Source organism: Nyctereutes procyonoides, unplaced genomic scaffold (assembly GCF_905146905.1).
Source record: "Nyctereutes procyonoides isolate TBG_1078 unplaced genomic scaffold, NYPRO_anot_genome, whole genome shotgun sequence".
Lineage (NCBI taxonomy): Eukaryota > Metazoa > Chordata > Mammalia > Carnivora > Canidae > Nyctereutes > Nyctereutes procyonoides.
The window spans coordinates 7,589,128-7,611,584 of record NW_026575020.1 but is presented as its reverse complement, the minus strand read 5'-3'; the positions used below and the strand labels follow the sequence as shown (position 1 = coordinate 7,611,584).

The 22,457-nt window shown below is 40.5% G+C and overlaps 1 protein-coding gene across 2 annotated transcripts in view; it reads left to right on the top strand.

Annotated features, from left to right (window-relative positions):
* The window catches only part of SPOP (speckle type BTB/POZ protein), a 67,079-nt gene that overhangs the window by 39,393 nt on the left and 5,229 nt on the right, over window positions 1–22,457 (top strand). For both annotated transcript variants that reach the window (XM_055331180.1, XM_055331171.1), the window contains 7 exons: window positions 6,382–6,526; window positions 7,183–7,304; window positions 10,569–10,720; window positions 10,850–10,977; window positions 17,431–17,608; window positions 20,405–20,460; window positions 20,931–21,053. In XM_055331180.1, the coding sequence (XP_055187155.1) occupies window positions 6,449–6,526; window positions 7,183–7,304; window positions 10,569–10,720; window positions 10,850–10,977; window positions 17,431–17,608; window positions 20,405–20,460; window positions 20,931–21,053 (837 nt within the window). In that variant the 5' untranslated portion in view covers window positions 6,382–6,448. The remainder of the gene's footprint in view (window positions 1–6,381; window positions 6,527–7,182; window positions 7,305–10,568; window positions 10,721–10,849; window positions 10,978–17,430; window positions 17,609–20,404; window positions 20,461–20,930; window positions 21,054–22,457) is intronic.

Here is a 22,457-nt window from a genome sequence, read left to right as displayed (position 1 = left end):
TTGGGTTTTTTGTTTTTGTTTTTGGAGTTTGTTGTTGTTTTTTGCATCTTATTTTTGGGAAAATGCAATGTCTCTCAGGTTTATAGATTTTATTTATTCATGAGAGACACACAGAGAGAGAGAGAGAGAGAGACAGGCAGAGGAAGAAGGCTCCATGCACGGAGCCCAATGACACGCCCTGGGCCGAAGGCAGGCACTAAATCACTGAGTCACCCAGGGATCCCCTGTCTCTCAGGTTTAAAATAGTTATGACATTGGGATTTTTTTCCTTACTTGGAAACTGTACAAGGCCTTAAATTAAAAGAAGAAAAAGTAATAGGTATTTAAAAAGTCCCTAATAAACCATTCTTTTAAGAAGCTATGTTCCCAGCCATTAGCTTGTGCATGTTTGTGTGTTATGTTGAACCACATGAAATTGCCAATGTTTGGCTAGTTTGGACTTACAAAACAATTTCATGGTTCAGTCTCATATCTCCTCAGTCTTATTCTTGTATTATTTTTATTTTTTTAATTACTGTAATTTTTTAAATTCCTGGATCTATATGGCTTACTTACAGATAATCATGTATGTGATATGCCTGTGTTGGTTGTTTATACTTTTTTTAATTCTCTGGATGACTGGATGGGATTGAAGATGGAGGAATGCTTACAGGGAATAAAAGAAAGATAAAAAAGAACTGTAGAAGCTCTTTGTAACACTTATCAAAGAGTCCCTTTTTTTTAAGATTTATTTATCTATTTATGATAGACAGAGAGAGAGAGAGAGAGGCAGAGACACAGGAGGAGGGAGAAGCAGGCTCCATGCCAGGAGCCCGACGCAGGACTCGATCCTGGGACTCCAGGATCGCGCCCTGGGCCAAAGGCAGGCGCTAAACCGCTGAGCCACCCAGGGATCCCCTTATCAGAGAGTCCTAACCCAGCTCTGCGTATGCTGCAGGTTAAACTATTGGGACGTTTTCCTCCATTGTACAGGGTATTCATCTTCTGTTCTCAAAGAATCCTGATTACATAAGAGTTTAATTCAAATTCCTGATTCATGTTTTCAAAATGAAGGAAATTCTATCCGGACTCTTTCCCCTTGTAGAATGCAGATACACTTGGTCCTGGATGAGAACCTTAGTTTTACCGGGGCTAATACTTCAGAGTGCCAAGGAGTTTTTGGCTTTATGTGTAACTCACGGAAAAGAACAAATTAATGATTCTTATTACGTTGCAATTCTAATATACTCAGCACTGTTCAAAGGGCTCTTTTGGAGATATGTGAGAGAAACAAACAGAAAAGTTAATGAACTAGATAGAATGCAACTGGATAAATGTTTCTCAGTCATCAGAGTATTTTTGCTGAATGCCTTGTTTTAGGCAGACTGTGCTAGGTGACAAGAAGACATGAAGAAGAGTGGCAAGTTCCTTTTAAAGAGCTTCAAGTCTGCTGAAGGCAGCAGAAGTGTTCATAAGTGTAAAAGATGGCAAAAAAGAAGTGCATCCTATAGGCTCCATTGAAAGCCCCATGCATGTGCATCATGACGGCATTAATATATTTTCTTTTTTTTGTCTACTCCCCAGAGTTTTATCTTTCTTATAAAGATTTTATTTATTCATGAGAGACAGAGAGAGGCAGAGACATGGGTAGAGGGAGAAGTGGGCTCCCTATGGGGAGCCCATTGCCAACAGAACTCCATCCCAGGACCCTGGGATCATGACCTGAGCCAAAGGCGGACACTCAGCCACTGTGCCCTGCTCTCCAGAATTTAATGTTTTCATTAGAATATTACTACTACTATATTGATTGACTGGAGTCTCTTGGCAAAAATAATTAACAACTTTATGGTCTCCTAATACCTGCTGAGATGCGTTCTGTTAGTGATTGCTATTGGTTGCTAACTTGTTAACTACCTTCGTTGGAAGTTGAGCAGGATTACAGTTGACAGATATTTTAAAGTATATTTTTTAGTGTGACTCAGAAGACATGTCACCTCATGGGTCAGGATTTAATAGAGTAAACAGGAAAATAAATGGTGGCATATAATAGATATGTTCAGCCTCAGAGTTGTCAGCATACTGGGCAATTTGCTAAGCTTTGGAAAAGAAATTTCTCACTAGAGAACTTGGATGGACTTGTCCTAACTTGTTGGAAACCAGGGACACTATATTTTGGTGCTAGTTGTCTCCTACAAAGGTACTCAAACCATGACCCTCAAATAGACCTCCTCTTTTCTGAAATTGTTTTTCTTCTGGGCACCTGCAGCATTTGGCATGAAGTGCTAGAGAGTTCATGTAACCCCAGGCTACTTTGCTGATGAACGCTTTGCTCATGGTGCCTGCTATGAGTGAAATTAATTAGACTTGTGCTATCCTAGTCAATTTCCCTCTCAGCAGGTTGTTTGGTTAGAGCTCCTCAGAGTCTAAGCTCATCTTCCAGTTCTACTAGCTGCTGGGTTGGACATTTCTTTAAAATTGGAATAAAGGTGATAGTATTAAAAAAAGAAAAGAAAGACCAAAAAGACTTGGCCACAAAATAAATGAGAAGCAAAAAAGAGAGGAAAAAATAGCCAAGACAAAAGTAGTATTTTTTTTTTCTGATTGTAATAATGGACCATGGTTTAGTAACAACAGTTAAGCCATTAAAATAAACTACTGGTTTTTAAACTTGTCTTTTTCTTAGGCTTAGAGAATTCTTAAATCAATTGTTAGATAAATATGTAGTATTTTTTTAAACTTCAAAATAAACTTGTTAGTATTTTATGATCCCTCAGTATAGAGCTGCACTACACACCTCCAGAGCCAAATTTTATGCTCTTAAGTAATGTGTAAAATTCACATCTTCATTGCCAGTCTGCCCAAAAGATAGTTTTAAGTGGGAATTTGGAAATTTCATTCTGGCTCTTACAGGGAGTACTGGTAACTGGGATTTGTAAAACTAAGGTGCATTTACTTGTCACTAGACAAGCAATTCTTGAGAATGTGTTTTCCATCAAATGGAAGCCTAGCTTGATCACAAGTTATCAAGTGTAGCATTTGGTTTCTTGAGTATATCATGGAATCATGAATTGCACAAACCAGAGAGCCCTAGTTGCCCCTGTATTGCTTAGTTTTACTAGCTTAAGCAAAATAGCATGTCATGTATATATAACTGTTAACTCCATCTGCGATTGCATGGGATGCTTTAGTTGTAAATATCTGTAGGATAGTGTTTAAAACCAGTGGGGACTCTGGTAATACCACTGGTATTACTCTGCGGGGATACAACTGTACCCTATTAATCCCTTTCCATGCTTATTACTTAAGTAGCCAGTGAATGTGTAGGAGTTGAGTGATTTTGTTGTTATTGTTCATTTATACCTTTCTCAACAAAGGATTTGAGTCAGTTTCCAGAAGTGTTAACATAAAAGAGTAAATAGTTGAGAGAATTATAGCAAAATGAGTAACAGTATTAAGAAAATAAAGCTAGGGCACCTGGGTAGTTCAGTCGGTTAAGCATCCAACTCTTGATTTCAGTTCAGGTCATGATCTCAGGGTCATGAAATCAAGCCCTGGGTTGAGCTCAGCCCTCAGGGAGCCTATTTATCCCTCTCCTGCTCCTCCCCCTGATCTCTCTCTCTAAAATAAATGAATAAATAGAAATGGAAAAAAGAAAATAATAAAGCTATTATAGAATGAGCATGTGATCCTACAGTTTCAAGAGATGGCTTACAAATTTGTCTCATGGCTTCCTAGTAGCCAAGCAAAGAGGGTGATATGATCAGTTATATTCATATTGTCTATGAACAGCTGAAAACAAACCAGATAATCAGGAAAGAAATTTCTGCCTTAGATATTATAAACCAGTATTTGATATAATGGAATACACCCTAACACTATTTCTGCAACACATTTTTTTAAATAAAGCAGAACAGTAGGAAAAATGGTATAAAGTGGCTGTCATGCCAAACTAACAGGCATATATATTTTCATATTTGCTTCAGATCATCCTCATTTGAAAAGCAACAGGAGGGGCGTCCTGGGTGGCTCAGCGGTTTAGCACCGCCTACAGCCCAGGGCGTGATCCTGGAGACCCAGGATCTAGTCCCATGTCACGCTCCCTGCATGGAGCCTGCTTCTCCTTCTGCCTTGTGTCTCTGGTGTCTCTGCCTCTCTCTCATGAATAAATAAATAAAGATTCATGAGAGACAGAGAGAGAGAAAGAGACACAGGCAGAGGGAGAAGCAGGCTCCATGCAGGGAGCCCGACATGGGACTCAATCCCAGGTCTCCAGGATCACATCCCAGGTGGAAGGCAGGGGCCAAACCACTGAGCCACCCAGAGATCCCCTTGAGATGTCTTATATCCTTGTCCCAGCCTCGTTCTTCTCCCAGCTTCATTCTCCCCTGCTCTCCCATTGTGAATCTGATGCATAGCTTGTCAGTGTTTTGGTTTTTTTTTTTTTTTACTTCTACTGAATGCATATATCATATCTGTAAATAATGTATAAATCCTAAATTTGCATAAATAAGGTACTGCATATGACATTCCAAAACTTGCTTTTTTTCATTAGCATTGTGTTTGATCTCCTCTCCATGGTGCTGCAGATCTAGTTCATTAATTTTAAATCCTGAAATATAGCCTTCCACTATATGAAAATAACCCAATTTAGTTTTCTATTTCCCTCTTAATGGATTTTCAGTTTGTTTCTAGTTTTTCACTGTTATAAGCAGTGCTACCCTGAATAGCCTTCTCTGTGTCATCTTCTGCCCACGTGCAGAGTTTCTCTAGGGCAGTGGTTCTTAGAAATGTGGTTCCAGGACCTGCAAATCAAGATCACTGGGGAACTCGTTAGAAATGCAAATCTGTGGTCCTCCCTCCAACCTCTGAATCAGAAATTCTGGGGATGGAGCCCAGCATGGTGATTGAGTTGCACGCTGAAGTTTGAGAAACCCCTAAACTAGGGCATATACAGTTAAAGTAGAATTACTAAGTCTTAGGATGCATGTATATTCAATATACCGCATACAGGAAATTCCTGTCCAAAGTATACATCCTGGTTTACAGTCTCACCGGCAGTGTGGGAGAGTACCCATATCCCCATACAGGGTATGGTTGATTTTTTTCTTGCTGTCTGGAGGGTGTAAAACTTAAAGAGCTATTTTATTTCCCTTTTTATAAACAATATTTTTTATAGGGTAGTTGGCCTTTTTCTTATGGATTTTATAAAAAACTTACATATCAATTTATAAATTATCCCTTCATTATGCATTGCAAAGTCCTTTTTTTTCCCCCAGTTTGTTTTTTGGCTTTGTTTATGGTACTTAAAAATTGTAACCAAATTCACCAGTGTTTTGAATGGCTTTGTGTTTAGAAAGGCCTTAGAGGGGAGAATTTGGATTTGGATTTGATTTGCTGCTGGAACACCTGTTGAGCTGTGCAGTTATTTGAAGTTGGTCTGAGGGTTATGAGACAGGTCACAGATTTCGGAGTCATTTGTATAAAGGCAAAACTTTGAGGGATCCCTGGGTGGTGCAGCGGTTTGGCGCCTGCCTTTGGCCCAGGGCGCGATCCTGGGGACCCAGGATCGAATCCCACATCGGGCTCCTGGTACATGGAGCCTGCTTCTCCCTCTGCCTATGTCTCTGCCTCTCTCTCTCTGTGTGACTATCATAAATAAATAATAAAAATATTAAAAAAAAAACTTTGACACTGGGGATGGATAAAATGAAAGAGAATGTAGATTGAGAAATGATTGAAAATTAAACCACAGGAACAAACAACACTGGAGAAAGAGAATCCAATAGGAAAGGTTGAGGAATTATCAGAAAGCAGAGAGAGCAAGGAAAAGAATCTGAAAAATTGGATAGTGATGGAGTATGTCAGTGAGAAGATCTCTAATGCTACAGAGAAAGGAACACATCCAAGAAAGGGGTTAATGTTGCCTTTCAAGAGAGCAGCCAACAATGAGTTGGATAGAAGACTGCTCTTAATAAGTTTGCACTGAAGTGTAGGAGAAGATGAGACAGTAGTTAGGTAACAAGGTCAGTTTCTTTTGGGAGTGGAGTATTTGTGCCCCCAGAGAAAGAAGCCAATGGCAGTTGTATGTGGTGTTCATTATGCTGTCTCCTCTTTGGCAGCCTTTTCATGGGTGTACTTTATATGCCCTTTGGGTAAATTCATTTGATAAGATAATATTAGGAGTTGGGTAGAGGATTAAAATAGGGCGATAGAATTGTGACCAGGAGGCTGCCTTAGACAGGTGGTCTTCTCTGAGGTTAACATTGAATGCTAAGGAGCCATTTAAATGATAAGGTAGAGCATTCCAGGCAGGAGACGCAGTTTCCAGTCTACAAGGTCAAACGGAAATAGGATAGTATACCATTAATCTAATAAAATCCTCATGCTTCTTGGGTCAATCAGGGTGAAGAGAGAACAGAAATCTTTGTCCCCCTGACTTTGGAGATCTTGTTTAACCTTCAAACTGGCGATGTCAAGGGTTCCAAGTCCTCCACCTCCGGCAGAAATGTCGAGTGGCCCAGTAGCTGAGAGCTGGTGCTACACACAGGTAAGTTAATGCTTTTTTTCCTTGTAAATTGTATGTCTTGGGAGGATTTTGGTGAATGAAAAGAGTAAGATTTCTTTTCTTTGCTCGGTTTCCTGCTTTCTCCGGAAATGTCTCAGGACATAACTGTCAAAGGGCAGATAGATAAAGTACTTGTCGGTTTTCCACATGGCATCTGTATGTCCTAGGCCAGTGTTTTTCACTGGAGATTGAAAGCGGGGGCATCTTTGAAACTAGATCCACTTATATCCACCTTGATGGAAATGTGTTCCTCTTTGGGCACTCACAGGAAACCAGGTTTGACATTTGCAACCCCAGTCAGTGGCATCAGCATCTCAATTGTCAAACACTGCTTTGAGCAGAAGCTTGTTTTAGGTACAGCTTTATTATCTACTTGCCCACCCCTGTCTGTGTTTTTCTCACTTTCTACCCAGTGTTTCTCAGAAGTGGAGAAATGTTAGGAAAGCAGTTGGTCACTGTGAGATTTCTTAAAATGTGAGTGAGGGACAGAAAAAGCTGAGCCTCCATGCCGGCCAGACAGGGCTATCTTCCTGTGGGAATCATGCAGATGGAGGGAGGATGGGAAATGATTATTTGATCAGCCTGTTTTTCAGGTTGCCCACTTCCTATTTAATCACTTCTTGGTTTTCTGTCAACAGATCAAGGTAGTGAAATTCTCCTACATGTGGACCATCAATAACTTTAGCTTTTGCCGGGAGGAAATGGGTGAAGTCATTAAAAGTTCAACCTTTTCTTCAGGAGCCAATGATAAACTGAAATGGTGAGGAAGACTATATCTAGCTGTAAAATTTTTTCTAAAAGTCACCTGTTTTGCGTGTTTTTTTTAATTTTGTTTTTGTTTTTAATTTTATTTATTCATGAGAGACACACACACAGAGAGAGAGAGAGAGAGAGAGAGAGAGAGAGAGAGAGAGAGGCAGACACAGGCAGAGGGAGAAACAGGCTCCATGCAGGGAGCCCGATGTGGGACTCGATCCTGGCACTCCAGGATCACACCCTGAGCAGATGCCCAACCACTGAGCCACGCAGGTATCCCTTGCATGGTTTTACAACAGAGTCTCACTAGAACATAAGATCCTTGAAGGCAGAGATTTTGTTTTGTTCTTCATATATTCCCCAGTGCCTAGAACAGTGCCTGGCACATGATGGGTGTTTACTGTGTGTGTGTGTGTGTGTGTGTGTGTGTGTGTGTGTGTGTGTGTGTGTATAAAGATTTTATTTATTTATTCATGAGAGAGACAGAGAGGCGGAGACACAGGCAGAGGGAGGAGCAGGCTCCATGCAGGGAGCCTGATGTGGGACTCGATCCTGGGACCCCAGGATCACGCCCTGGGCTGAAGGCAGCGCTAAACCCCCGAGCTACCCGGGCTGCCCCACATATCTTTTTTTTAAGGATAGATTATTTATTTATTTGAGAGAGCAAAAGAGAGCACGAGCTGGGAAAAGGGAGAATCCTCAAGCAGACTCCCCACTGAGCACAGAGCCTGACTCGGGACTCGATCCCAGGACCCGAGATCATGACCTGAGCTGAAATCAAGAGTTGGCCACTTTTAACACCCTGAGCCACCCATACATCCCTCACCGTATATTTGTTGAATTAGTTCAGTGAGTACGTCAGGGATCAGCAAACTCAAATGGCTGTAGAGTAATATAAATGAATAAAGAGGGCCAGTGTTGTAAATGATATTCATATATGATATGAGTGTTGAGTGAGCACCCTTCTAAAAGGGATGGTAGCTGCTCAGCTCCAACTGTCTTTAGCTATGTGTGAATAAGGGCTGACTATTACTGTTTTTGCTGATGTTTTAAGAAGAGCAAGAAACTTAGAATTTGGCATAAAAATCTCAACTTTTAAATTGTCTGCTCTAAAACAATAAAGGAGATCTATTTGCTTATGTAACTGGAATGCCCAGGGTGTAGGATGGTTTTGAAGGTAGTATGATCCAGCATCCCAGTGGTTAGATTAAGGATCCCATCTCTCTCTATTCTCCACATTGTTAGCCATCTCAAATCTAGCATCCCTTGTGGTTAAAGGCTGACTGGCAGTAGCAGTGGGTATAACCCATTACTATCCAACAAATTTCTCTGAATTAACTCTGTGGCCAAGAATACATGCACTACCTGGTTTAGGTTTGAGTTCCCTCAATCTCTGTGGCAAGGGGAATATAATCTGAGAGTGGTTGGGTCAATCCCATCCAAAGCATGTGTCCCCTTGAAGAGGAGCTGGCAGTTATGGATACAACCATATGTTCACTGCCAAGACCAGAACGTGTGTGTCAGCCACCCAGTTTTGATCTCTGATAAACCATGAAGAGTTAAACCACTCTCCTTCCATTTAATATTTGCTGGCTATGTGTACTAAGCAGTGTATTGCTAGGTGTTGAGAGAATGCTTTATTCTGAGGCATTGTATTTATTTAATAAATGAGAGAGAGAGTGAGGAGATAGTGAGCACAAGGGGGAAGGGGTCATGAGTGATCTCATGATCCTGAAATCATGACCTAAGCTGATAGCAGGCAGACTCTTAACTGACTGAGCCACCAGGCACCCCGCTTAGGCATTGTATTTAAATTCATATGCTGGGATCCCTGGGTGGTGCAGCGGTTTGGCGCCTGCCTTTGGCCCAGGGCGTGATTCTGGAGACCCCGGATCGAATCCCACGTCGGGCTGCCGGTCATGGAGCCTGCTTCTCCCTCTGCCTATGTCTCTGCCTCTTTCTCTCTCTCTGTGTGTGTGACTATCATAAAATAAATAAAAATTAAAAAAAAATAAATTCATATGCTGACCACAATGTATACGGCATTTGCATTCCCCAGAGAGGCACTAGATTGGGCCACCTGTTTGAGAGAGGTGCCATAACACTGGCAAGGCCTAAGGTTACATATGGCCTAAGTATTATATGTGGTAGAAGCAGTGTGAACCACATGCAGTTCAGCTAATGACATTTAGAACTTAACTCAATTGAACCTATTAAATCTGCCTGAAATTTGTTTTGATTCATTGGCAACAGATTGTCATCTCTAACTCTATTTGGAAGCCTAGCTTGGAACTCTACCCTGTGTAATGAGAGTTTACTTTTGTCTCTGCTTCTTACATACTGTCTTCTTTATTTTAATCTTAGGATATTATTACCAGATTGATAAAATATCTGTAAAAAAGATTAGGTACTATTCACATATTTCTGTGGAATATTTTTTCTCTCATAAGGTGATAGTAAAGAGATCAACAACATTTTTTAGGGAGAGCGGGTAGGGACAGAGGGAGAGAGAGAGAGAATTTTAAGCAGGTTCTACACCCAGTGCAAAGCCCGATGCAGAACTGGATCTCACAACCCTGAGATCATGACCTGAGCTGAAACCAAGAGGCAGATACTTAACTGAGCCACTCAGATGCCCCCAACATTTTGTTTTCATGATTTCACTGTAGTCCTGAGAAAAGAAGAGGCTGCCTTTCCTGAGATTGAGGATTAGAACAGAGTGGAAATAGGCTCAATTTTAAAATATTTTAGGGGGAGAAAAGGGTGATTTGGGAGGTTAGGGAAGAGGCAGAGATGTAAAAGATGTACTGTCAGTTTGTAGGATGCCCCTTTTGTTGTTCACTCTTTAACAGGTGACTCAGGTTGCTCTCAAAAAGTGGTTCCCAAGTAGCCATTCTGCTGAATCAGAATCTCCTACTAAGGGGCCTGGATTTGTTTGTTTGTTTTCTTATTGTTGTTTTTAAGTTATTTATTTGAGAGAGAGGGAGCACAAGTGGGGGAAGGGGCAGAGGGAGGGAATATCCAAGCCAACTTGTGCTGAGCGAAGAGCTTGACGTGGGGCTGAGTCCCATGACCGATGAGTGCAGGATCTGAGCTGAAACCAAGAATTGGAGTCCCAACTAGCTGAGCCACCCAGGCACCCCTGAGTTGGTTTCCTTAACATCTTCCTCTCTTGAGAAATAGATGTTGTGTTTCTCCTGTCACTTAACAAAGCCTATAAACATGTATGCTTCCGACATATATTTTTTTTCCTATCTGTTTTGGGCAGGTGTTTGCGAGTAAATCCAAAAGGGCTAGATGAAGAAAGCAAAGATTACCTGTCACTTTACCTGTTACTGGTCAGCTGTCCAAAGAGTGAAGTTCGGGCAAAATTCAAATTCTCCATTCTGAATGCTAAGGGAGAAGAAACCAAAGCTATGGGTAAATGTTCTTATCTTCATTTGACTCTTTATTTTCACATCAAGCAACTTTGTAAGCAGACAAGTTATGGATTTGATCTGTCTTTTATTTTTTACTAAATCTAAATATGGCTTTTTTTTTCCACTTCAGAGAGTCAACGGGCATATAGGTTTGTGCAAGGCAAAGACTGGGGATTCAAAAAATTCATCCGTAGAGATTTTCTCTTGGATGAGGCTAACGGGCTTCTCCCTGATGACAAGCTTACCCTCTTCTGTGAGGTGAGTCCTTTTACTCCAAGGTGAGAGTAGCAATTCCCAGACCTGATGGGTAATGGGTAGACTTAATTACACTGTGTCAGGGATGGAGAGTGAGAAAAATCTCAGAGTGGAGTGGTGCTGCATAAATGTTATTTCTGTGATTGAAACTGTGTCACGATTTCAGGCTTGTTGGGCACTTCAGCTTTCCTCTTGTTACTGTTTTTAAAAACAAAGATTGTGCACTATCTTGGCATGAGTGATTTTTGACTGCTTAGATTAGGGTTCTGGCTTTTTCACTGGGGGTGTTTTTAGGTAGTATGTGGAAGGAATTGGTGCTCTAAGTGGGGAGAATGACCAGCAGCTTGATATGTGTATTTGTCCCTTAAACTTTCTGACTTCTGAAATATGAAGTCCACTTGTGTTTGACCACAGATCACTTTCCTTTTCTGCACTACTAGATGACTCTTATCAGGAGTTGAGTATATCCAGTTTGTGTTGCTGGAATAGTTGTGAAACAGGATGGCAAGAACCATTTTTTCTAGAGTGAAGGGTAGATAAAGCTCTCTAAGTCATGGTCATCTAGGAGACTTATCTGTTGTCGGCCAGGAGAGTCTTTCTCTCACCAGTGACCTAAGAGCCTGTCTGGGTTTATGGGAGAAACCTTGAAGTAATATTCCCAAAGTGAAAGTGAGTTGGAAAGTGGTTTCTTTAATGAGTATATACTAACCAGTTACTTCCTGCTGTTCTCAGTACATTTACAAATACTCATAAGCTCATAGCATAGTAAGTGAATAAAACCTCCAGTCTGATGGGATCTTTGTATTCCCTGTACTCTGTATGGTCAAGAACCACTTCTTGAGCAGCACCACCTGAGAGTGACCACTGTGTTTTCAAGGCGAGGGTGCGAACAAGTTCCCCAACTACCAGCATGTTCTGCCAAATAATAGGCTCACACTGTGAGTTAATGACAGTTCCAAAGGCTTACTGCCACCTGTGCAGCAGGGAATGGTGTCCCTTAAGGATCTTGCCCTTTCACGGCAGAGGCCTGGCCAGCAGTAACCAACTTCACTCCCCAGTCACAGCTCATTGAGTATTTCTGCAGAATATTTGCTGCGGGTTAAACAACTTTGGATGCAGAGTTTATTGAAGTACTACACTGAATACTAGTAGTTGCATAATAGTTACCTCCTCTCCTTTTTTGTTGCGAAGTAAAAGAAGTATATGCTAGAGTGATGGCATCTCTATAAATATGTTAAAATGTTGTGGTTGGTTTTGTCTGTGAATTTGAATTTGGAGTTCCAAAGAAGTCCTACTAGTTACAGATTATACTCAGTTGCACAAGTGAAGAAATGAGAACAATAGGTGGTTTTGTGTGAGGTTCGACAATATGAAAACTTAAGACCATCCATTCAACCTTCACCTACCTTAGAGATCTATATTTCAGGAAGATTTAAAACTAATGGAAAATTCTAATTCCTGTTGGAAATGAAAGCGAGTCTTTGAACTGTTCTCTGAAGAAAGAGAAATCTCCTCTAAATATTGCCTGTGGTGTTTTAGGCAAAGCATTAACCTTTATTGCTGCATTTTCCAGTCCATAGTCCAGCCTTTTCTCTCTTGCTCCCCCTGCCACCCCATCCCCCCAGATCGTTTCCAGCCGCTCCAACCCCTGTACTGACAGTCTCGATTTGGGAACCTCTTGGACTACCCTCACTTGGCAGTCTCTCATCCTGCGGCTAAGTCCAAGGCTTCACTTCCCCATTTGAAATTCTCTGAGGAGAAATCCTGTGGTTAAGTTTAGTTTTGTCTTACTGACTTAGAAGGAAGTGAGATGACACTTTGGAAATGAGGAGCTGTTGAACAGGGAAGCGTCTGCTGAGTTCTGCTGATGCCATCGGTTTCTTACCAGCGAACCAGGTGTGCCATCTGTTCCACTCACACTTCTCCGTTGGCCACAGGTGCTGAGTGTTGCTTCTCATACTTGGGCTCGTGCCTAGTGAGACTCGTTTCTGTTCCAAGGCTCTCTGTGGACTTAGTAGCATTCAGCATTGCAAGACGGTTGCGTGGGGGTGTGTGTTGGATGTGTGGGTTTTAAAAATGTCTGCAGCTCATCTGAGTTCTTCGTGCTTTTCAAAGCTGGATCATTCTTTGCTATATACTCTGTCCTTTTGACCTGTTGCTCCCTTCGGTCAGTGGATTATTTATAAACAAGTATTTTAGTTCGTGTTTATATTTTATATGTTATTGATTTAGCTGCTATTATTATTATTATTATTATTATTATTATTATTCAGAGGCTTTTATGAAGTCGACAGCCACATACAAATTTAGGTCTTGAGTTCTCCACTGCTCCATTCTTCATTCAGGCTTTGGCCCTGGCACTTTCATCCTATCTGCTGATGGATTATTTAAAAACAAATGTATTGCATCTTGATACAAAAGTACAGTTCTGTGGATTTTTTTTTTAAGATTTATTTATTCATGAGAGACACAGAGAGAGGCAGAGACAAAGGCAGAGGGAGAAGCAGGCTCCCTCTGGGAGCCTGATGCAGAACTTGATCCCAGGACCCCGGGATCATGACCTGAGCCAAGGCAGACGCTCAACCACTGAGCCACCCAGGTGTCCCTGTTCTGTGGATTCTTTTGGCTGTTCCTAAAGGCCACAGGAAGGAACCCTAAGGTGAAAGGCTGAGAATCACATGTTTGTGTTTGGGCTTTATTTCAGTGGTATTACTGTTAATGAACATTTAAATGAAATTAGACTGCATACTCTCCAAATGCTGAATGGGTGGTCTTGTTTATAATGGTGCCATACTGGATTCACCTCCAGTTTTCAGTGATGTTTTTGTCTGTTAGGAAACATGACGATTCTTCCAAGTTGATGTGTCGTACTTAATTTATTTGGAAACATTTTCAAAGCATTCCCTGAATTGTCTCTTATCACAGTCCTTTGAGCTGGATTAGTCCTGTTATCTTCATTTCATGTTACAGGGGAGAGAGGCGATGCCTAGGGAGGTCAGGTAATTTTTCCTACCGTTGTACAGCAAATTAGTGTCATTCCACGTCAACTCCGCATTTTCCACTCTGGTCTGCTGTGTGGCACTAAGTGGAGCTAAAGCCATTCACCTAAGGAAACACCAACGCTACCAGATTTTCCTAGCAAGAATATTTACTTTGGTAATGAAAGAATCAGGAATGCTTTACACTTTAAATTTTCTCTTTAATAGTTTGGTTCACAGAAAATATGCATGAAACATTTTTGCTTCTATTGATCCTTCCCTCTGTTTATATTAAAAACAAATAGCTACTAACATTAAAGATGCAGATATTCCACCTTCACTGTACATGCCTTTGACAGGTAGAAGATTCCAGGGTCTCTTTGTAATGTAGTTAAAGTTGAAATATGAAATATTTCATGTAGACACTAGTTGTCTCTTTAAATATCCCTTTCCTTCCTAAACTATCCTTTCCTAGCTTGGGAATATGTATGTTTGTCAGATTTTAAATATGTGGGTCTTTTCTTTTTTCTTTTTATCATTTTGTTAATGGATTATTTGGATATATTAGTTGAACTGTATGATAACGCCAATATTTGATTGTTCTTGACTTACAAAAAAGGTGATTTTAATATATAACATTATTTAGGTTATAAACATATGGTAGTAAACCTAGCACCTGACCCAACAGCATCACCAGTAACTTGGAACTAACCTGTATATGCTTCTTTGCTATCCCTTAGACGTATTGTCCCCACACTCAGAGGATAATAATAAATAGCTGTTGGAGATTGTAGGATATCATTCCCTTGTTTATTATTTGTATGCCTGAACAATGTACTTTTTTAGGTTTGCTTGTTTTTGTGCTTTATAAAAGGTATCAGAATGTATGTAGGTCATGTAGGTAATGTTGCTTTTTTTCACATTTTACATCTAAAATGTATTTATATGGTGGGTGTAACTATAGTTCTTTCATTTTTAGTGCTATGTGATAGTGTGTTGTGTGAATATACAACAGTTTGTCTACTCATTCTCTTTGATGGACATTTAGATTGTGACCAGTCTTTTGATTAGAAGTCATGCTGCTGCTATAAACCTTCTATATGCAGTCTATTTTTTCCTTGATCGTTTTGATTATATAGAAGTTAAAAAATATATTTCCATTGGTCTTACTTTGACTTTTTTATGTTTAGATAAAATGTACAAGAATTGGCACAGTCTGTAATCTTTTACAAAATTTTCTTTTTTAAGAAAAGGAATTGACTTTAAAAGTGAGGCCCATTTATGACTTGAAATGTAGAGGGTTATACAGCCTTCCTGAGACATTTTCATGTAGTCATTTATAAGACGACATAAATGTCACAGTCACGTCATCTTCACAGCTGCAATTCTGAATGAGTCTCCATAGTCAACTTTATAGGCATTAAAAAAAATCTTTCGTTTTTCTCAAAATGGTCTCATTTTAGCATCATCATTTGCAGAGGAAAACAATCCCTTCCTAAGTTAAAAGTTTGGGCTCTGAAGACTCATTTGTGAATGCCATTTAAAATTTATTTTTAATTAAACGTATTTAATGTTGGTAAGAGGTGCCAGACATTCAGCGCTCTGGAGACTCCAGGCATCCATATATCTACAGAACAAGTCTGGCTCAGACAGTAAAGGTACATTCTCCTTCCTGCTGTGTTCCTGTCTGTGTCTGGAGAGAGGAATTGCCCTAGTGAGACAAGTCACAGTCTTTGGGCCCCACTCATTACCAAGCATGCATCCAACCAGCAGAGGGTCCACTGGTAACCATAGCTTGACATTCAGGTTAGTTCTTGCCAGTTCATTTTACCCCATCTAGTAAATTGTCATCAAGTGTTAATGACTCTGAGCTCCTGTCAGCCAGATTTAATTTAAGCTTAGGAACCCAGTGCCAAAAGCATTCTCCATTCCCTCCATTGGGCATCCCAAGAGATTCCTGCCTTTCCCTATGAGGAAGTTGGATTTAATTGGTCTTTTTCCTTTTCCTTTTTTTTTTTTTTTTTTAAATCAGTATTTTGAGGCTGTAACTGGAAATCGGAGACTTCTACTTTTGGTGTTAGTATGAGAAAGTGGCTGAACCAAATTAGAGATCTTACACAGGGCAAGAGTAAATCTCTGTGGGGAAGTTTGTACTAGGTCCTGAGCTATTAAAATAATGTTATAATCTGGCTCTGATTAATGTGCTACTGATGTTAAGTACATTCATAATTGATTAACTTGGCTTCTTCATTGCTTGAGATCATAACAGTTAGTTTGAAACAAATGAATACATTTCTTGACCTGATGGTAAATATCTCACTCCTTCACAAAAGAGATTACAGGTCATTTGGATGCCAGGGCATTCACTTTGCCTCTGGGTTTATGACTACATTTAAAAGATGACTTGCATCTCGAAGGTTGAGAGAAATTTGGATCATGTAGGATGTTCCTAAGCTGTCTTTCTCATCTAACTGGTAGCAATAACAAGAATGAGGAGTTGATTCTCAAGGTTTGTGAGATCTGCTTTGATATTACCATTTCTAACCCCATATGATGGAGGAGGTGAAGCATAGCAGTGGTTGTTAGAAGACTGATTTGCAGAGACTGCAGATCTTATCTTCAGTTTGGTAGCTTCCATATATTTCAGAATGCTACATGATTTATAAATCCTTGTACTTGGTATCGTAACAAATTTATCTGAGTTTCACTGACCCGTCTAGAAGTTACCTTGGTTTTTATCTAGGCTGAACAGTTAGTTCAACCAGTTAAAGCATGCTGCTGTTGAAGTCATAGTGGCAAATTGGATCCCTCTGTAAATCTTTTGTCATTCTGTTCCAGAGCTATAAGTGCATGTCTAGCTGGGGCAAGCTATCTTGTAGGTCATTGTCACTAAGGACTGAGGAAGGGTATCATTCCAAGCCCAATTCTTTCATTAGACTAACATCTGTGAGGAAGTGCTAATTATTTACCAGGCCCCATAGAAGCTGTATTTTATTTTCATGTTCCAGACCTAACTAAAATAAGGGAATTGCTTTTAAGGCTTATCAAAGATTTTTTTTTCTTCTATAGGGTGTTAAGTGGTAGTTTCCATAGAGTTCTTTGTATTTAACCTTTTGCTTAAGGCAGAATAAGGTAAGTAAATATTTAATATGTGTTTAGATCAGTGTCCCTGGTTTTACCCAGGTTTTCAGGGCAGAGGAGGAAGAGTTTATTAGCATTTGGAGGAGAAGGAGATTTGTGGGGCTTTTGCCTCTCAGCCTAAGATGGTGTAAAATAAGTATGATTGTGATTTTGGCAGATTGGAAATTACTTGATCCACAGGATAAAGCTTTGATTTGTGGAGGTGGTTTCAAGAGAACATGACTAACATTTGTATCTGAATGTACTACAGCATTGAGGTAAAAGTCATTTCTCCTCCTGCTGGGAAGAAAATTCCTGGTAACAAAACCTTCGGATTGTGTTTCCTTGTCTTTCACAGGTGAGCGTGGTGCAAGATTCCGTCAACATTTCTGGCCAGAACACCATGAACATGGTGAAGGTCCCTGAGTGCCGGCTGGCTGATGAGCTGGGAGGGCTGTGGGAGAACTCTCGGTTCACGGACTGCTGTCTGTGCGTTGCTGGCCAGGAGTTCCAGGCTCACAAAGCTATCTTGGCAGGTCGGTCATTATTCACAGGAGCTTTAGTTTTGGTGAAACAAGGGAAAACAGTGGCTGCATAATCACCTTTTGAATAACATTAGCTTTTTGAACTGGTGCAAAAAAAACCGCAATCAAATATATATTTTTTTAGGGTGGGGACATTAGTCATCATAACCCAGTAGCCTGCTCTCCATAAAAGTGGTATTTTGGTTTTTCTTCTCTATAGGGGACTTAGGCCACCATTATCAAGCACTGGATGGTGATGTGTATTGAATGCCTTTGCACCTAGAGGGCGGATGTCAAAACACTGGTTAAGAGCAGGTAGTGGCCCCAAGACAGGAACTTGGGTTGTAGTGGAGAAGATCCTGCTTGATACTTAACCACCATCTAGCTGAGTGCCCCCAGCCCTGGAGTGTTAGCCCTTCCTTCAGTATAGACATACTAGCAGAATGAGAATTTGCTAGTGATGTGGAGGATCAGGTCTTGCTTTAATAATAGGCATTTGTCCTGAAGACCAGAAGGGCTGACAAAGAGCAGGAGCTGATGGGGCAGGACTAACTTTACCCCCCATGAAGGAAGGCATAGCAGTCAGCCATAGACTCCTTTTCAGACCCTAAGACGTAAGAGGAAATTGTGTGAACTTTCAGGCACCAGATTTCTTACCAAGACTCTGAACTCTATCATTCTAAAAAATACACCTGGCAGAACCTCAGTCTGGCTCAGTCTCACCGTCTTCCTGTTCATGCTCTCAACTAGGTGGTTACTGTCTATTGCCAAAGGAAGTCACCAGCTCTTAGGGTAGTGTCTGCACGCTCAGCTAAGCTCTTGGCCCTGCCACGAACTCTTCCACAGATAGACAGTTAGCTCTCTTTCTTTTTCCTTAACAATAGATACTTCATACTGTTTACTAGTCTCCTTTAATCTCCCAACTCCTGAAAGAGTTGCTTGCTACTTTTTCTGAGAGAAAACTGAGGCCCTTCTCCCTTGACTCTTGCCTCTCACCTCACGTGCATTTTCCCTGCTTTCTCCATGGAGGAGGTGTTCTTCCTCGTGTCCAAAGCAGGCTGTCTCTTCTACTTCTGTTTCATATCACACGCCGCCTTCTCAGAAGCCTTACTCTGCCAGCTATCCCTTTGTTGTCTGGTATCTCCACCATTTCTCTTTCTCCAATTGCCTCTTTACCCTCAGCCTGGAAACAGGCTCAGCCTTCTCTCTCTAGTTATTCATTCATTCATATTCATTTTCTCTGTCTCTCTCCCTCTTTCTCCTTCTCTCTTTAAATAGAGCTAAGTTTCTTGAGTTAGCACATTTACTGTCTCTACTTCTTTCCTCCCACTTATCCTCAGTTCACCTCCATGCTACGAAAGCAGTTTTCCAAAGTTCTATGACCTGCTAATTCCTAAATTTGAGGGATTCCTTAGCTCTTAGTTTATTTGACTTCTTTCTCCTGGTTTTCCCTGGTGCTCTGGCTCCTTCTGATGTATGGCCTCCCTCTTCAACATTGGTGTCCTTAAGGTTCTGCCTCGCTTATTCCCTCTCTCCCTCTGCTTATTGCCCCCTCCCCCAGGTGACTTTGTTTATTCTCATAGCAGCAGTTCATATCTAGCCACTGAAGACCCTCTAAGCATACTGCTGCTTTGGACCCTTCCTTTTTTATTTTTTATTAAAAGTCACTAGTCCTTTTAATCTTTAGCTTCTGTGATGTATTTACTTAGTACCTTATAGTTGATAAGGCTTCTGAAATAAGAGCAGTGAGGATTAATGTCCCTTTGGAATAGATTAAAAAACTGAGTCTCAAAGGGTTAAGTGATTTGCCCAAGATAATGTGTTTAGAAAATGACAGATCCAAAATTAGTCTTTTCTGACATAAACTATAGGCCAAAATTCAGGTTACCTTTTAGTTCAGAGTCCTACTATATATTCCATCTGGTCCTCCTCTCTCGGGTGAAGATTGCTAGTCTCCATTTTCACCAAAATCTCTGACTTAGGGCAACATGATAAAATTTGAGGGTTTTAGGCCTTTTATAACTTTCATGGTTGAAATTAAGTTGACTTATTTTTCTGTGTTTATTAGACCACAGTGGGCATGGCTTAGAACTCCATTTCTCAACTTTCTCCATTATCCCCACCTCCCCAAGGAAAAAAATCAAATTATTCCTAGTGGAAGACATTAAATACTAAGGATTAAGCTTTCATCAAGAAGGATTGAACTTTGAAGGACCACAAATGGTTATCATACCTAGGATTTTTTTTTTTTTTGCCTCTTTGTGATATTAATCATCTCTATTGTGAACACGTGGCTTGGGGGAACAGACGACCTGCCATAAACAAGCATGCACTTTATCTAGTTAATGGATGCTGTCGAGCCCTGCCCTGTTCTTGGTCTCCTTGCCATGTGGTCCCCTAGAAGTGGAGAAAGTTGGTGTCATTGTTCTAGGCAAAAATCTGGGTATTAGGATACCCTGCTTAGGCCATGAAGGGTCTTCGTTTGAACCCCCAGATCTGCCCTGAGGAGATCATTGTCATCTAACATAGGTCACTTGAGTAATTTCCTTCAAATATGAATCTGGTTGGAATGGAGCTAATGAGAAATTATTTTGAAAGTACTGACTTCCTTTTCCCCCTCCGTATTGTTATTCACTTCTTGATATAATGTAGGAAGAGAGGAATTTTATTATTCTGGTATAATTTGAGGCCAAGCCCTTCCCTGTAGCAATGGGATAGGAAGGAAAGCGATCTCCTCTTCATAACAGAAGAACCAAGGAGTTTCAGTGTGATAACCTTATCTATCTCTGTTTCCCTTTCACTTTGTAGCTCGTTCTCCAGTTTTTAGTGCCATGTTTGAACATGAAATGGAGGAGAGCAAAAAGGTATGTAACAGAATGAAGATACGTCTTTTTAGCTAGGTGACTGGATCCAGATGATTTCCCAATTTGACACCAGATTTATTTTTCCAGTCGTGTTATTAAAATGGAGTACCATTCTCTGAACAGACACTTTCTGAGAGCAGGGATAGGTGGTCCGGAAGCATTCTAGGTAAAGCAGACTCACTCTATCCCAGGTAGATCATCCAGTTTTGGGGGAGGGTTTTAGACATGTGTTTCTACTCAAGCAAAGAAAGACCAAAAAAATCAAAGATAGTTATCTTGCTCTTGTATTTGAGAAGATAAAGGTGGTGCATATGATGGGAGAGAAGACTGTTCAAAGAGAGTTCCATTCCCATCCATGTTAGGTTTTAGATGGTGCAAGCCTTTTCTCTCAGCAGAGCTTAAAATCATGAAAATTGTTTAGGGATTTTGTTCTGTTGGAATGTTTCTCATTTTCAGTTTTTCTGGCATAGAATCGGGTTGAGATCAATGATGTGGAGCCTGAAGTTTTTAAGGAAATGATGTGCTTCATTTACACGGGGAAGGCTCCGAACCTCGACAAAATGGCTGATGACTTGTTGGCAGCTGCTGACAAGGTGAGATAAGACTAGACAGAGCACCACAAGGGGAGGAGTGTTTGTGACCTCTTGGGTTTGATGACTGGGCCTCTGTGTTACATAGTGGGTAAGCTGAGGATGTATCTGAGTGTGGCCAGGAGAGTCCTGGGTTACATCTTGGTGCCAACACAGTTATTCATGTAGTACCCTTTTTATTTTCTGAAGTGCCCTGCTTTAAATGAAGTAATTTATATGGTCACCCTAATTATAGAAAAGAAGGGTAAGTTTGATGTCTACCTCTCTTCTCTTCCCTATCTCCCATATAAGTATAGCGATATGAAAGATTAAGATAACACTAACGTTTGGCTTTATAATTTACAAAGTTCTTGAGTTCATAAACTTTATCTTTCTAAATAGGGGTTTTGTTTATTTTTATTTTTTTTAAAAGCTTTTTTTTTTTTTTAATTTATTTATGATAGTCACAGAGAGAGAGAGAGAGAGAGAGAGAGGCAGAGACACAGGCAGAGGGAGAAGCAGGCTCCATGCACCGGGAGCCCGACTTGGGATTCGATCCCGGGTCTCCAGGATCGCGCCCTGGGCCAAAGGCAGGCGCTAAACCACTGCGCCACCCAGGGATCCCTTGTTTATTTTTTTTACAGTTTTTCTTTTAACTCCAGTTAGTTGACACTGACATACAAGTGTTATATTAGTTTCATGTGTACAACATAGTTCAATGTATTGAACAATCCTGTACATCCTGTGCTCATCACAGGACAAGTGCACTCATTAATCTCCATCCCCTGTTTTCACCTTTTCCCTCACCCACCTCCCCTTGAGTTTTGATTTAAACTTTGTCAGGAAGAGAATAATCTTTTACCCAGGGTCATGGTTAGCATTTTCAACTTTTACCTAAGTATCTATTGAAATATATCACATTCAGAATTACAAGATGATCAGTAGCTCTTTTGGAAAAAAGAAATACTACTGCAGTACATGCGTACATCTTTCATAAGATTTGAGAAATGTTAGTGTGTGAAAACTAAAGTATGGATCTTAGAACCAAGGAAAGACCAAAAACAGTAAGCCAGTGATTGATTCCTAAAAGAAGTTTGGGGGAAAATGTGAGTGAAACACTTGAGTTTAAACAAGTCAAATTGGGGTTCTCATGTGTTTCTATCTTACTGCAAGATTTCTCAGAATCTTATTAGTATGTTAATGTACACTGTGAGTTTTCTAAAAGAATGATAGCATTTCTTTAGTTAGCCCTGAAATCCTTTTCCTCAAGAACCACTGCTAGGAATTAATGTCCCCCAAACACATCTTAGGAAACTGATTTTCATTATGTAGACACGTCAGAAAGAGCTCAATAACCTGTCCTCCAAGGCCCCTGTGGTCTGAGGAAGCACAAGCTGAGGAGGTGGGAGTGGGTAGCTCTTTTTCCTT